Source organism: Anguilla rostrata, chromosome 12 (genome assembly GCF_018555375.3).
Source record: "Anguilla rostrata isolate EN2019 chromosome 12, ASM1855537v3, whole genome shotgun sequence".
In the NCBI taxonomy this organism is placed as follows: domain Eukaryota; kingdom Metazoa; phylum Chordata; class Actinopteri; order Anguilliformes; family Anguillidae; genus Anguilla; species Anguilla rostrata.
The window spans coordinates 22,099,284-22,112,578 of record NC_057944.1 but is presented as its reverse complement, the minus strand read 5'-3'; the positions used below and the strand labels follow the sequence as shown (position 1 = coordinate 22,112,578).

The following is a 13,295-nucleotide window of genomic DNA, read 5'->3' as shown; positions in this document are numbered from 1 at the left end:
TGAGCTCTGCTCTTTCTTCTTATGATGCTCCAAACAGTTTATTTTTGTAAAAGTGAAGATTTGCCCAATGTATGTCTCCAAATGTTTTTTTCTTATTTTGCAACCTCATAATGGCTTCCTTGGCTTTCATTGGCACAACTCTGGTCCTCATGTTGACAAATGCCAATAACAGACTTCAAAGGCAATCAAAAGCCTAGAATCAAGATTTGATACTGAAAGCTGTCTTATACCTGCACTAAAGAAGCAATTTAACACATCTAATTAGAAACACCTGTGAAGCCATTTTCTCAAACATAATGGTGCCCTGAAATGGGGGGACTATGTACACAAAGTGCTGTAATTTCTACATGGTGAAACAAAAATGCATATTTTAAAAAATCACCTTGAAAATCTGCACTTTAATTTCAAATTTATGATTGTGGAGTACCGAGCCAAATCAAGAACAAAATGTATGTGTCCCAAACTTGATGGAGTGTACCATATATATATATATATATATATATATATACACACAATTTATGTTATGGCTCTGAGTATGAGATTAAAATGCAGGGTGGGTTATGTGGTTAATTTGAGGGTATTTACATCGATCTTGTATTATCTGTGTAGGAATGACAGCCCTTCAATACCTTTGAATTTACCTGTATACACAGACATACACGCACACTTGCACCTGCGTACGCATACACACACACACACACACACACACACACACATGCACATGTACACACACACACGCACGGACATGCACAGAAATGTACGAAAATTCATATTAATCCAGTGCCATTCTATGCTAAAAAAAATGTTGTAATCATTATCATCATTACAGATACCATTACAGACATCTTTTGGATTGAAACAAACAATATAATGTGTGCCTAGGGAAACACACTCCTGCGATACACTGGAATGTGCCTGGGCTGACCTATTCTGATGGATGACGAACAGATTGAACCAGCTGCTTTCATCCTCACGTGGCCGTAGCATGGTCACCTGGTTGTTGACAAACATTCTGTACAGTCTCTCATCAGGTATGGACCCTGGGATGATAGAAAGTCAGTTTTAGCATTTCCCTTTTTTTTAACATTGTGTGTAAAAAGAGGTTACACAGTTCTGCCACTTCCTGGATAATCTCTCCTAGTTTAAATAAAAAAAAACACAATATAGCCCTAGGCACGGCCTACATAACCCCCACGAGACCCCATAAACAAAATATCTTTCTTTCTTATATAACTAAAGTGGTTTCATGCGTGTATGCTGTTCAGAATCATTTGTAGGGGTCACTCGTTATGCTTGTCACCTTTTTAAATAGTAACTGCACGACATAATTCACATAAGAGAAAAGATTTAAGGACTTGAAGGTTATGCATGCCCAGCACGCTCAATCCCCTTCTACCTGCTAATAGGACAGGAAAGATGTTTCATATCACTATAAATCCATAGTTCCCTCCAGCGTAATTGCAATCGAGCCCCCAAGCAACTAAGTTTACTTTCCCTGACAGGCTTTTGCATGCCAAAACATCCAGATTATTTAGATGAAGAAAACAACAACAACAAGAAAACTGTGTGTCTTGTAAATCTAACAATAAAAATAATTCTAATAATAATTGGCTGATATCAAAGCAAAAATTGGAATCTTGATTCAAGAAAATGAGGAGTTCAACACGGACCCAATTGTCTTAATAACGTACAGGCGCTACACACAAAAGGAGAAGACCCCTTCAGGTGCCTGCAGGCCGCAATTCTCTCAGGGACTGTACAGATGGATCCAGCCCTCTACCCATTCCAAAGGGGCAACCTAACCTTGAGTTGATGAAAATTTCGCTGTTACTGCATAACAGATGTTCTAAGTACGTGCCATCAAAAACGACGCTTAGTCAACAGGTTTTAAGGACTGACAAAAAAAAAAAAACCCTTGAGAAGCAGCTCTGGGACATAGCCCTTTTGAAAGGACCCAGACATGAGAACGTAATGTTCTTCAGACATCTCTGGGCTGTCTCATACCTGAGTTCCCCATGACAGAGCCTCATATGTGAGCCGGCTCTAGTGTCACACTCCTGGTACAGATGTCATCATTGAAAAAAAAAGGGAGAAATGAAACAACTGAACTCCTTTCTAAAGGCAGAAAATAATCTCAACTGCGTGTTTTGCCTGTCTATCTAACGTTAACCACTGAAGACTCATTAAACAAACACACACACACACAAATGGGAGATTTAGAGTAAGCAAAGTAACTTTGCCACCATCTTCGACCTCTTCAGATGATTTCATATTAGCGTTAAATCCAGGCACAGGTAGGGCTGCACCATGCTTTGATTGACTGTGGATGCCATTACAATCACAGGCTGGATTTTGAAGGGAAGAAAGCAAATGATATCCTCCTCTGCAAAGCCAGGAAACAGAAACCATTTTTCAACTTAAATATGATAATGAGTCAGGCACTGATGTTGCACATTTCCAGCATCTATAGTTCAGGATGGCCAGCATTAGCAAAAACACAGTACAGTGTTTTCCCTATAATTTTACAGGCCTGGCTAGCTGCCTGGCCAAAAAGAACCCCTGTCTGGCTGACAAAAACCTTTTTTTAAATGACAAACTAACACCAAATATGTATTAATTTTGAAATCAATAATCATTTGTGCTTGGTAGCCTCTACATGGTGCTCTTCCGAAACGAGTCCACCTTTGTGCTGTTGCCTGGGAAACATGAGTGATACTTTTTAAAAGTCCCTCATCCTTCTACTGAATTTGGAAAGCTGGGTTTCAGATATTTTGCACCTTACAGTTGGAGCAATCTTCAAAAAATCTTAAATTTTACAAAATAAAATTCCCTTTCAATTCCTGACTTCAAACATGTAATTCATGACTCTGTGACTGAAATATGGTCCTGTTTTTAACCTCTGCACTATTTGTAATTACTGCTACACTGCTATCTCTTTGTCCATTTGATGTCTGAAACTTGTTTGTCTACTTGCTGAAGTTCTAGCATAAAAACATAAAATAAATATATACAGACATCAATGAATCAAGAAATAAATCAATATGGAAATAGATGCAGAAATGAACATTTGTGTCTGATTTTATCTATTAATTCATTTATTTCAGTGTGCATTCATTTATTTTCACATTGTTCTTGCATTTATATTTATTTATTTTAAATTCAACACCTGCTCTCCATCAGGCTTTCAGCATGTGTACGTCCAGCTGATATGCACAGGCATTAATGGTTTTCTGTTCAGAACAGTTTTGGCCAAAGCAGTAATTACATAATGACATTTGAAAAAAACAGTGAGTGGGTAGCCCTCCTACCTGCCTATTCCTTCCTGCCTCCCACACAAGCACACAGACCTGGACACACCTACACTACTCTCTACGCTGTGGTTTTCTCAATTACACAACATTTGTTGATCAATCCATCTCAAAGCAATCCATCTCAAAAAATGCACTTTCCCCCATTCTCTCAACCTGCAATACCCAGCTATTTAACATCTGGTCTCACTGCTTCAATCTCTAATATCACATCAGGCAATCATGCGCTCTCCTCTGAGCTGTTGGAGGGCACCATCAGATCACACACCTTTCAAAATACTTCAAATACTTTTAATTAACGGTTCAACATCAAGTCATCACACTGAAGTCTCTGTTCAGATCAGTAGCACATTTGTACAGCTGCATGAAAGGTTGCATCACACAGTCTGCATAAAGATATCTGATTTTTGCCCCCGGCAGACTCACCAATTCCATACATAGCAATCTTGGAGCTCCCTTTCTGCAGCAGAAGGGGGCTAATATCTATCTTCTCCACAGACCTACTGCGACCAAAGTGATTGACAAGTCCTGCACAGCTCAGGAGGTCCAGGGCACAAAGACCATCCGCCTGGGTTAGGAAGGAAGGTTACACATGTAACAGTGGTTCCATTAATCCTGGATGACTGCCAGAGGCAGTGCTTAATACTGAACATCTTCTGTCTCATGCAGGTTGAGAAACTTATACTAACAAAGTCACCCGTGACCTAGTATGATGACGTCAGAAGCAGAAGCAGCCCTGTCACGCTGATGTGATCTGCACCCTCCCTCCTGTATGATCACTGACCTCTCACCGTCCTCTCCTGCTGGACTGCCCCCCACCCGGAGAGGCAGGTGTCTGAATTGATAGTTTTCTGTGAAAGTGGGCCACAATGTCCTCTTCCATGGCCTAAGAGTGAGGAGGCAGCGGTGTGACACATGGACTGTGCTACTTGGGGTCCAGGTGAAGGGCATTCAACCAGCTTTGGAGAGGGCGCAGAGGTAACAGGCCTATGTCATCTTGGTCACGGGTGACTTAGCTGGTATTCAAGTTTCTCAAACTGCATAAGCATAAGAAGGAAGATATTCAGTACTTAGCATGGCCACTGGCAGTCAGGATAATAGATCTATGGTAATACAGAACAGAAAATTACTGATGGTTTTAGAAACACACATTCATCAACGGAGAATGACACCTGTGGCATCACCTGACCTGCCTGGGTTGTTAGCCAACAAAAACCTAGAGGTTCAACATTTACAAAAAATGCAAGCTTGCTAGCAATACCTGTGTTCACATTGAACAAGAACACATGAAAAATACCTTCCCACATATGGACCGGGAGCCCATTATGACAGGTCCAGCAACCAACACTGAGGCCTCCCATAGCACAACCTACAGTGGCCTCCTGCAACCCACTGCAAAAATTATTCCACTTCCATACAGATTGATTAGGTTTTCATTAATGTAAATCGCTCCTTTTCAGCCTAGATGTGTCCTGATAGTTCAATTTGCCGCCAGAATGTAATGACATGAGACCAGAGAAATCTTACCCCAGTGGGGTCATCATGGTTCCCATGTACGCTAAACACAGGGATAGAGATGTTCAAGTTCTCGTCTTGGTAGTTCACCCACGGGAACCTGAATGAAAGACAAAGATATACAGGAATAAACTTTTAGCTAACAGCACCACTAAATTGAGCTTTTCAATGTGAAAGTATGGACTGGAATGTTAGTTAGTTTCCTCCTAATTCATTCTTAAATACTCATTTAGTTTATCTACAGGTGTGCTGACACACCTAATTAGATGTACAGTAGAACCTCAGAGATATGACCCTCATACAGTATGTAAGGCAGGGCTATACACCGCACCATAGTCACAAAGTGTAGCATAGCACTCTTATTCAAATGACAGTGGATCAGATCCTGTATACCAAACACAACCATGGTCCAGACTAGTGTGGATCTGGTGCAGCACAAACAAACTGAAGCATTGTATGTGTCTATTTTTGCACTGTGCACCACAAAGAAATGTATGCACAAATAAATCAGCTCAAAAATGCTGGGTATATGAGATCTGATATAGTACATCATATAACGAGTAGTTCTCTCCTGCAATAGTTGGGACCTAACAATGGCAGATCTTTTCACATGCAATTAAATTACTGTAGGATAAGCTCTTTCATTTGAGCATTGTCCTGGCAGATAAGCATAAAGCTCAAATGTTGAAACTGTGTCTACTTCTTGAAGAGGGTGGCATCATTTTGAATATTCACAGCAGAAACACTGACCAATTTAGGTAGAAGTGAATGCAATGAGTTGACATAAAACTGAATATAATATTCAAACTGCTGCTCTCAGCCAGTTTCATTTGGTCTTCATTCTCCATGATTGCTGCAATTAGGGCTAGTTACAATGTAAGGATAATCAGAATAACATTAAAACATCATATTCTGTAGTGTCATTGCTGATGAAAATACCTATGATTTCGTCTTCACTTAGAGTTGAAAGCTTCCAATTTAAATTAGGTGAATCTTCTCTTCTAGTTAACCAAATGAATGGAAAAACAAAATCTCCAATCTCTTACAAAACCCCTTATCTTTCTCCTTTTTGTATTTTTTATTCAATATTTCAATAAGACTGTTGTTCGTTTTGGGATAATTGTACTGTTAACAAAGATGCTTTGCCCTAGGATTGGGCTTAAGTTAGGGGGAAAAACTCAAATTCATCCATGTCTGGCACCTTGTTAAAAATTATTTAGGAGTTCCTTCTTTTATTTTAATTGGAAAGTCCTATTCAAACAAGGTGCTTTCCATGATTGGAGCACTTAAAAGCCAATGAGGGCTTTTCAACTCATAGTCCCTTTTTCACTTTCAAATGACATTTGCAAGGTACTGGGTGAAATAATTACTTCTGTACTGAGCGCACCACAAAATCCAAAGACCAATGAAGGACAGCAGGAAGAAAAGAACAGCTTACTTGCTGTTGCCGAAATTAACAGCCTGGTCACTCAAGATCTCAAACATGATGGGCCGATCTCCCATGCAGTACTTCCTCAACAGTTCCATACAGTAGTGATTTGTTCCACGTGAGGGCTTGTTGTCATGGAAAAGATCACCCCCCAGTAGAATAAAATCCACCTGTCAGGTAAAAAGGGTATAGCTTATTTTAATTTACCATAATATTCTGTAATTCACTTTCTATGGTCTAGATGTCAAACTCAGCATCAGGTGCCTGAAAGAAATCTCAAATTTAGTCAATATGAATAAATAGAAATATAAGAAAAAACAATCATAGAAAAAATATCCACCTTGTTACACCAAAATGTTTACATAACTTCAATCCATAAAACCAGTGAGTAAGGTCAAATGAATGGTACTAAAGATGCCACCCATTAAATTAAGCCACATGTGATTCTGCCATATCAAGTCACTCTATTTTTGTATTTATTCTTTTTTATTTTTGCTTTAGTCTGGCCTTTGCTCTGTCAGACCCCATACATTGCTAGTACACACAGCAAATTCCCAAAGTGCAACTACAAAGCAAAACATGAGCTCCTGGTTCAGTAAAACTTCCCGTCATTATTCTATATCTGCATGAAATTACATTATTTAAATTTTACTTTTGGCTTGGATGTTGCCCTTACTTTGTTCTCTTTGGCATGTTTGAGAATTTCTTCAAATGTCACAAAGGTGTCTTTCCCTCTGATCGCATCCTTCTCTAGGTACCCCAGGTGAATATCCGTAGCAATGAGAATCTTAAAGGTGTCTTCATCATCCCTGAAGAAAAACACAAATGCAACAAGTCAAATGCATTCGAATATTTAAAATTTTGAAAATAGTGTAAGGTTTTTATGATTGTTTTAAAACTCACATAGCGTTCTCTGATGTCATTGTGATGTCAAGGTGTCAAAATAAATAAGGTCTCAAATCCCAGGAATCCTTGTGTGGGAATGGAAATTATGTAGTTATGAAACAATACATATAAAAAATTTAAATAAAAGTATGCACTGTTATTATACATTGTTTGTCCTCTATACAGGGAGTTCTCAGTATATAGCATATGCTGGTTTTTGATATAGTCAATCTCCTGAAAAACGTTGAAAACACATGTTTAAGCATTTCAAAATATTTTTCCTTAAAATTATTTAATCACAAAGTAGGCTTGTTGTGATTGCCTTTAAATTGAACTTTCATTTTCTACAAATAGTTTAGTATCTATGACTAGGTGTCAACAGCAGTTAGGACCCCACTATTTCTCTTCTCAATCAATTAAAACATTTAGCCTGTTTCTAAGGTAAGCATTTGCCATATACCACATTACTGCAAAGAGCACCATTAGCTAATTGATTTTGAGTGTGAATTTTGGCCGTTCTTAATGGTATACCTGATCATTTCTGATATAATTTGGCTTTAACAGTAAATCTTTCAATAGAGAATAAACGTGTCCAATTAATATCAATGAACATATCATTATAATTCAGAGGTTTAAATTATGGTTTGGTAGACATCATACACAGTGGGTCCCGAGAACCCATAATTAGCAGCCAGCTCTATGCGACAATTATCGCAGGTTTTATAACATTAATACAGTTAGAAATCGAACTATATATATGCATGTTACCCTGAAACCCATTACTTAATACAGAAAAATGCTAATGAATGGAACGTTACCTATAACCTTACTGTAAAATGTACAGACATGAGATGCAAATGCAGGTCGCAAAACTAAAAGAGACCAAACTTACTTTGCTAGGTAATGTTAGCTGACTTTCTTTTTCAGTTAGCTTGGTCAGGATGTCGTCTTAGTTGAAACTAATGCAACACCAGTCTCATTGGAGATGAACAGCACACACTACCCTGTAATGGACACAACTTCAGCAACGTTATTTTGAGTAGCAAAGCATTGCGTTGGGTCCCTTATTATTTTTACCTTTTCCTGCAAATGCTTTATAAGAACACATGTGAATTCGAACTTCCACGGAAGTGGAAGGCCCTACATAACCAACGGGAAATGTAGTTTAAATAGTTTCAAAGCCCTGTTCAAATGCACCAATACTTTATACTATAAAACTACACTTCCCATACACTCCCTGTCAAAAAGTAAAACGAAACTGATGACGTAAAATTAACCTGTGTTTCCATTTGGTGAGGTAGCTGCCGAGCAAAGTAGCTAGTGTTTTGGTCTGATAACTATATAATAATGCCTAGCTAGTTTTGTGTGCTTTAACTGAGGAATGCTGTATCTAAAGAACATGATGTGCAGCTGATTCATTGATGTCTATTTCTGACAACGTTCCTGATAACGGAAGCTAATTAACGTAGCTAGGTATGAGTAAACAACGATTCGCCCATATAGCACAATGGCTAGGGTAATACCGGGCACCAAACAGGTCTGAAATAAAACATGAAAATTCAGCAGAAATCGTAAAATCGCTTACTGCTGTTCATTCAGCTACTTGATGAGCCCAGAGCAGGCGGCAGCGACAGAATGGTTACTGCTAACGTGTGATGTTGTATGTATTAGCATGTTGCGTGTTTTTACATTCACAATGCCATGTTATTTACACAACATAAGCTACCTAGAATGATTGCAAATTAAGCGTAATGATTGTTATGTTACATAAGTGATCGTCTACGTGCGTTTATGTAGTGCTGGTTGGGATAGCTAGCTAATGAATTATGTTCTATGCTAATTATCCAACTTGTGTGATGCTTTAGAAATTGACAAGGGAGGGTTGGGCTCAGGACGATGGAGTTTCCCGAGGACTTTAATCAGCTGGAGTTTCTTGAGACACATCAGCACCTTATACCAGTAGGAACACAGAGCCTCTGGCCGGAAGATGATGATGAAGATGACGATGAAGAGGAAAGGGAGGGTTCCCGCAGTGAGGAGTGGTACCAGCAACAGGAAAAAATGCTGGAGAATAGGCCGGGAGAATTGCTGCTATGGGCCTCTGAGAGGAACAGAGTAAGTTAGGCACACTTGTAAACGTAGGATGGTACATGTAGTTATTCACATTTATTAAATAATAACAGTAATATGCGTATTGATGTATAGTATGAACACTGACATGCATTTGATTTTAAAAAGCATGCTAATTATACATTCACTAATTATACATGCTTCACCTCAACTATCAATAGAAATATGTGTCCTGTTGGTATGTGCCACATCTCAATGCCAGGTTTGTCTGAACTGTATTGCAAATGTAAGTAATTTACATATGACACTTATCTTTGCTCAAACAGCTGCAGCAGAAGGCCAGTGTTAGGTTTTGTTTGCATTATTTTGGATCCAGAGAATTCAGTGTATTCCTCCATGCCTCAGATCCAGCTGAGGCTAAGTTGCACAATTGATAAAACATGACTGTACTGGCACAAAGAATAAGTAGGAAAATGATATAACATGAAAAAGCTTCACGTTTCATAATAGGTGTTGTGGAAGCAGGCTGCTCTGTCAAATCTCTATCAACCTCAGCCATTGCATCTTCTGAGTCCATTGCTTATTTATTTATTTGCCAGGCAACTCATTTTTTAAGCGATCTTTATTGGTTTTTCCTCATCACTTCAGCTGGTCACCGTTAAGCGACTGCTGTCAGCTGATCCATTGCTTGTGCACAGCCGGGATGAGGACAGGTACACCCCCCTGCACCGTGCAGCGTACAGTGGTCATCTTGAAGTGGTGCGGACCCTGGTTCACCATGGTGCAGACCTCCACGCCCGTACAGTGGACGGGTGGACTCCACTGCACAGTGCCTGCCGGTGGAACAACGTCGCTGTGGCCTCCTACCTCATCCAACAAGGGGCGCAGGTCAACGCCCAGACGAATGGTCTGCTCACCCCGCTACACCTAGCAGCGGGCAACACTGGTGCCAAGCAGACACTGGAACTCCTCCTGACGCAGCGCCATATACAGGCAGGACTGAAGAGCAGCAGTGGCGAAACTGCCTTTGAAATTGCACGCAGGACTAGTGCACATTACCACCTGTTTGAGATTGTGGAGCCTTGCAATAACCTGTTACCTCAAAGCTGAGTAACAGAGGGCAGGCCTGTGACGGCCTGCCGGAGATTGGGACAGTCTTCTCAAGACAAATTACGGAAATAATTTTAAAATACTGTCCCGTGTACTTAAACTGCTACACACCAAACACAATCATGTTTTCAGTTGTGTATTTACCTATATTTCAGAGCCAGAACAACCAGTGTTGCCTAATAAAATCAAGATTAGTAAGTACAGAAAAGACAGTCGAGTAAACTCTGTCTTAAGTAATTCTCTCTTAAGTGTGACACGAGTGCTGTCTCTAATTTAAAGCTGTCTCTATAAAGACTGTCTAGTCTTTAACCAAACTACTAATGAAATGCTATATTCTGGAAAGCAGCTAGATAAATAGGGATGAATGTGTGATTTGATGTGTGCGGTGACTTGCTGCCTCTCCCTACCTAGAAAATGTTCAAATGCGTATTAATCACATTTGTTCAATTGTTCTCTCTTTTTATTTTCCAAAGACATATAACACAATGAAAATGACAAATGTATTCTATTCGATTGAAAAATACAAGCAATATGAGGTAGTGGTATATAAACTAAGTATACAATGTCTTTCTTCACAGTATCATATTTATGCAATTACATTTTATTGTTAAAGTATAACTGGAAAAATGACTGGCCTATAAATAATAAATTGTGATGTCATTGTGAACATGGTTTCCAGCTTTGTTTAAAGTTTGTGATAGTCTCTCTGACTCCTTTTTACGTTCATGAAACAAGCAGCTTCAACTCACTGTGAGGCGGGCTTCTCGTGTTAGGAGCACAATGACATATTTCTTGCTTTGGCTGGCTAATTTGCCTTGTCTTCTTTTCAAATACTTTCATAGCTGAATGTCAGACTGAAACAAAAGTCATGCTCAGTCAAACCGGCTTTGTCAGAACAATTGTGATGTTATCAGTGTCTTTAGTGCTGGGCTGTTTTCATGTGTAGAAGCAATAACCTCTCTCATTGGCTCTCAACTGGAAAAAAAATTACAACATTCACCCTCATGCAAATTACTGCCATTTTGTTGCAATCTACTTTCAAGCATCTACATTTCAAATAAACATTTATATTGAGAATATCGATTCTGGCCTGTTGAAACTAAAGTAAGTTAGATTCTTAGGTTGCCGTTAAACCATTTCTAACGTCTACGATCTATATCAGTTTGAGTGCAATTTGAGTAGCTGTTGCGTAAGGCCATCTATGGCTTGCCTATGTTTCCTCGTATTGAATAAGCCACAACCGACAAACAAATTAACCGTGAACAGTGAATGAATTAAATTTGAGTTGGCACAGAGTCTTTCCCAGTCCACTTGTGACAGAATCCTGTGAGGTACTGGCAATTGGCAGCGGACTTTAATGAAAGAGTTTTGTTAGGGATGTTAAACATGAAACAATGTCGTGATTCTGTCAAGAGTAAATACACTTGTCATTTTGACATCTTCTTTCAAGCACAGCAAGCAGGTCGCACTTGTCCTTATCTCAAAAAAGGCAACAAACCTCAATTAAGCTACACCTGCATTAGACTATATATACAGAGATGGCAACAATGGTAACAAAGGCTTCATCTGGCATGCTGTGTCAGTCTTAACACTGCTAATTTGCTTGCTCAGTACTTGTGTAGCCTATAATCACTACTTAAGCTAATAATATAGTAAAAATATGTTTTTTGCTCATGATAACAATTTCAGCTTACCAAATAAGACTCCTATTGAAAAGGTCTTTGAAATGAATAAGTAAACCTGTCTATCTATTTTGCGGTCATTTTATTGAGCAGAAATAATCGCTCAACTTTAGCTTTGAAGTTTGATTTTAAAAATGTGTCTACATTCGGTGGCAAAAAAGTTGCCTTTTTTGTTTGATTTCTTTTGGAGATAGCTGCAGGCCTCTATTTCAGCCTTTTTAAGTCCATTTATGTAACAACCTCTGATTAACCTCTGATGAGAATCCCATCAATGCTTGAAATGCCCCATTGTCGTTTTACTAGGCATTCTTCTTCTGCATGAAATGGAGTACATGTGGATCTACTATTCACAGTAAAGATTTTTTTTTTTGACCAAGTATATTGCAATACTTTACGTTGCTCAGCAGCATGCATTTAAACTGGAGAGCTAAAAATTTCTAAACCATAATAAACATATATAAACAAATTGCACGTACAGATGGGATGGAGCAGACAGCATTCTAGGACTATAACTCACAAACTGCTGGTTCCTTCCGGACCTTCTAATTTACTGCCCCAGCCACCCCTAAATATTCTGCTAAAAGGGGTATGATGCTAATACTACCACGACTGTTACAATACTGGTGATTATGGTGCTAAATATTAGGAATGTATCATTTTGTTATCTTGCACTCCACCACCAGAAAAAACTGAGTCACTAATGTATAAGCTATACTAACTCAAAATGAAAGATGCAAGCCTTATTTCTCACTTACTGACAATCAGTTTTCACATGTAGCCGTTCACTCTATAGCTGAGCGTCAAATCTGAGGGTGGTTATTTGTCACAGAACACTGTGGTCGGAAACAAACCTGGGGTTTCTCTGCTGTCGTTTCCCAAAACACTGGAAATGTGATGTGCTTTGATTAATGCTTTTGTCATAAGTATATAATGATGGAAGAGATAATGTCTGTTTCTTTTCCTTTCTCCCTCTCTCTTTCTCTCTCAATGTGAAATGTCAGTTTCAGTATACTTCACTGAATGACAAAATCAATTTTTCGAACCATGTACATATAACATAAAAAACAATATATTATCACACAATTCAACAAAAGAGCAATTATCTAAGAAAGATACCATTGGTAAGAAATTATACAGAATTAGAAAGCTATGCTAGACAGAATAAGGCAAATAAATATACTGGGTATAAACAATAGAAGAATAAGAAGAAGATGAAGACAGGAGGGTTTCTAATACTAGCTGGCATTTACAGAATTGTAGAAGCTTAGAACAGAATAAAAAAAATAAAAGTATTAA

General features: G+C 38.7%; 2 protein-coding genes across 3 annotated transcripts in view; one reads left to right on the top strand and one right to left on the bottom strand.

Moving 5' to 3' along the window:
• mre11a (MRE11 homolog A, double strand break repair nuclease) overlaps positions 1-8,262 on the bottom strand; it is a 43,735-nt gene extending 35,473 nt beyond the window's left edge. The window contains exons 1-7 of the mRNA XM_064302665.1: positions 8,030-8,262; positions 7,156-7,223; positions 6,929-7,061; positions 6,262-6,422; positions 4,836-4,923; positions 3,735-3,876; positions 926-1,040 (exon numbers count right to left, since the gene is read on the bottom strand). Coding sequence (XP_064158735.1) covers positions 926-1,040; positions 3,735-3,876; positions 4,836-4,923; positions 6,262-6,422; positions 6,929-7,061; positions 7,156-7,175 — 659 coding nt within the window. The 5' untranslated portion in view covers positions 7,176-7,223; positions 8,030-8,262. The remainder of the gene's footprint in view (positions 1-925; positions 1,041-3,734; positions 3,877-4,835; positions 4,924-6,261; positions 6,423-6,928; positions 7,062-7,155; positions 7,224-8,029) is intronic.
• Positions 8,263-8,404: 142 nt separating this feature from the next.
• On the top strand, positions 8,405-10,984 carry ankrd49 (ankyrin repeat domain 49). Of its 2 annotated transcripts, none has more exons than XM_064302669.1 (3): positions 8,405-8,610; positions 9,003-9,252; positions 9,856-10,984. In XM_064302669.1, the coding sequence occupies exons 2-3, from the start codon at positions 9,034-9,036 to the stop codon at positions 10,315-10,317; spliced, it is 681 nt and encodes a 226-aa protein (XP_064158739.1). In that variant the 5' UTR covers positions 8,405-8,610; positions 9,003-9,033; the 3' UTR covers positions 10,318-10,984. The 2 variants fall into 2 exon arrangements, with proteins under 2 accessions (XP_064158739.1, XP_064158740.1); XM_064302670.1 differs by lacking the exon at positions 8,405-8,610 and adding an exon at positions 8,660-8,797.
• Positions 10,985-13,295: the final 2,311 nt, after the last annotated feature.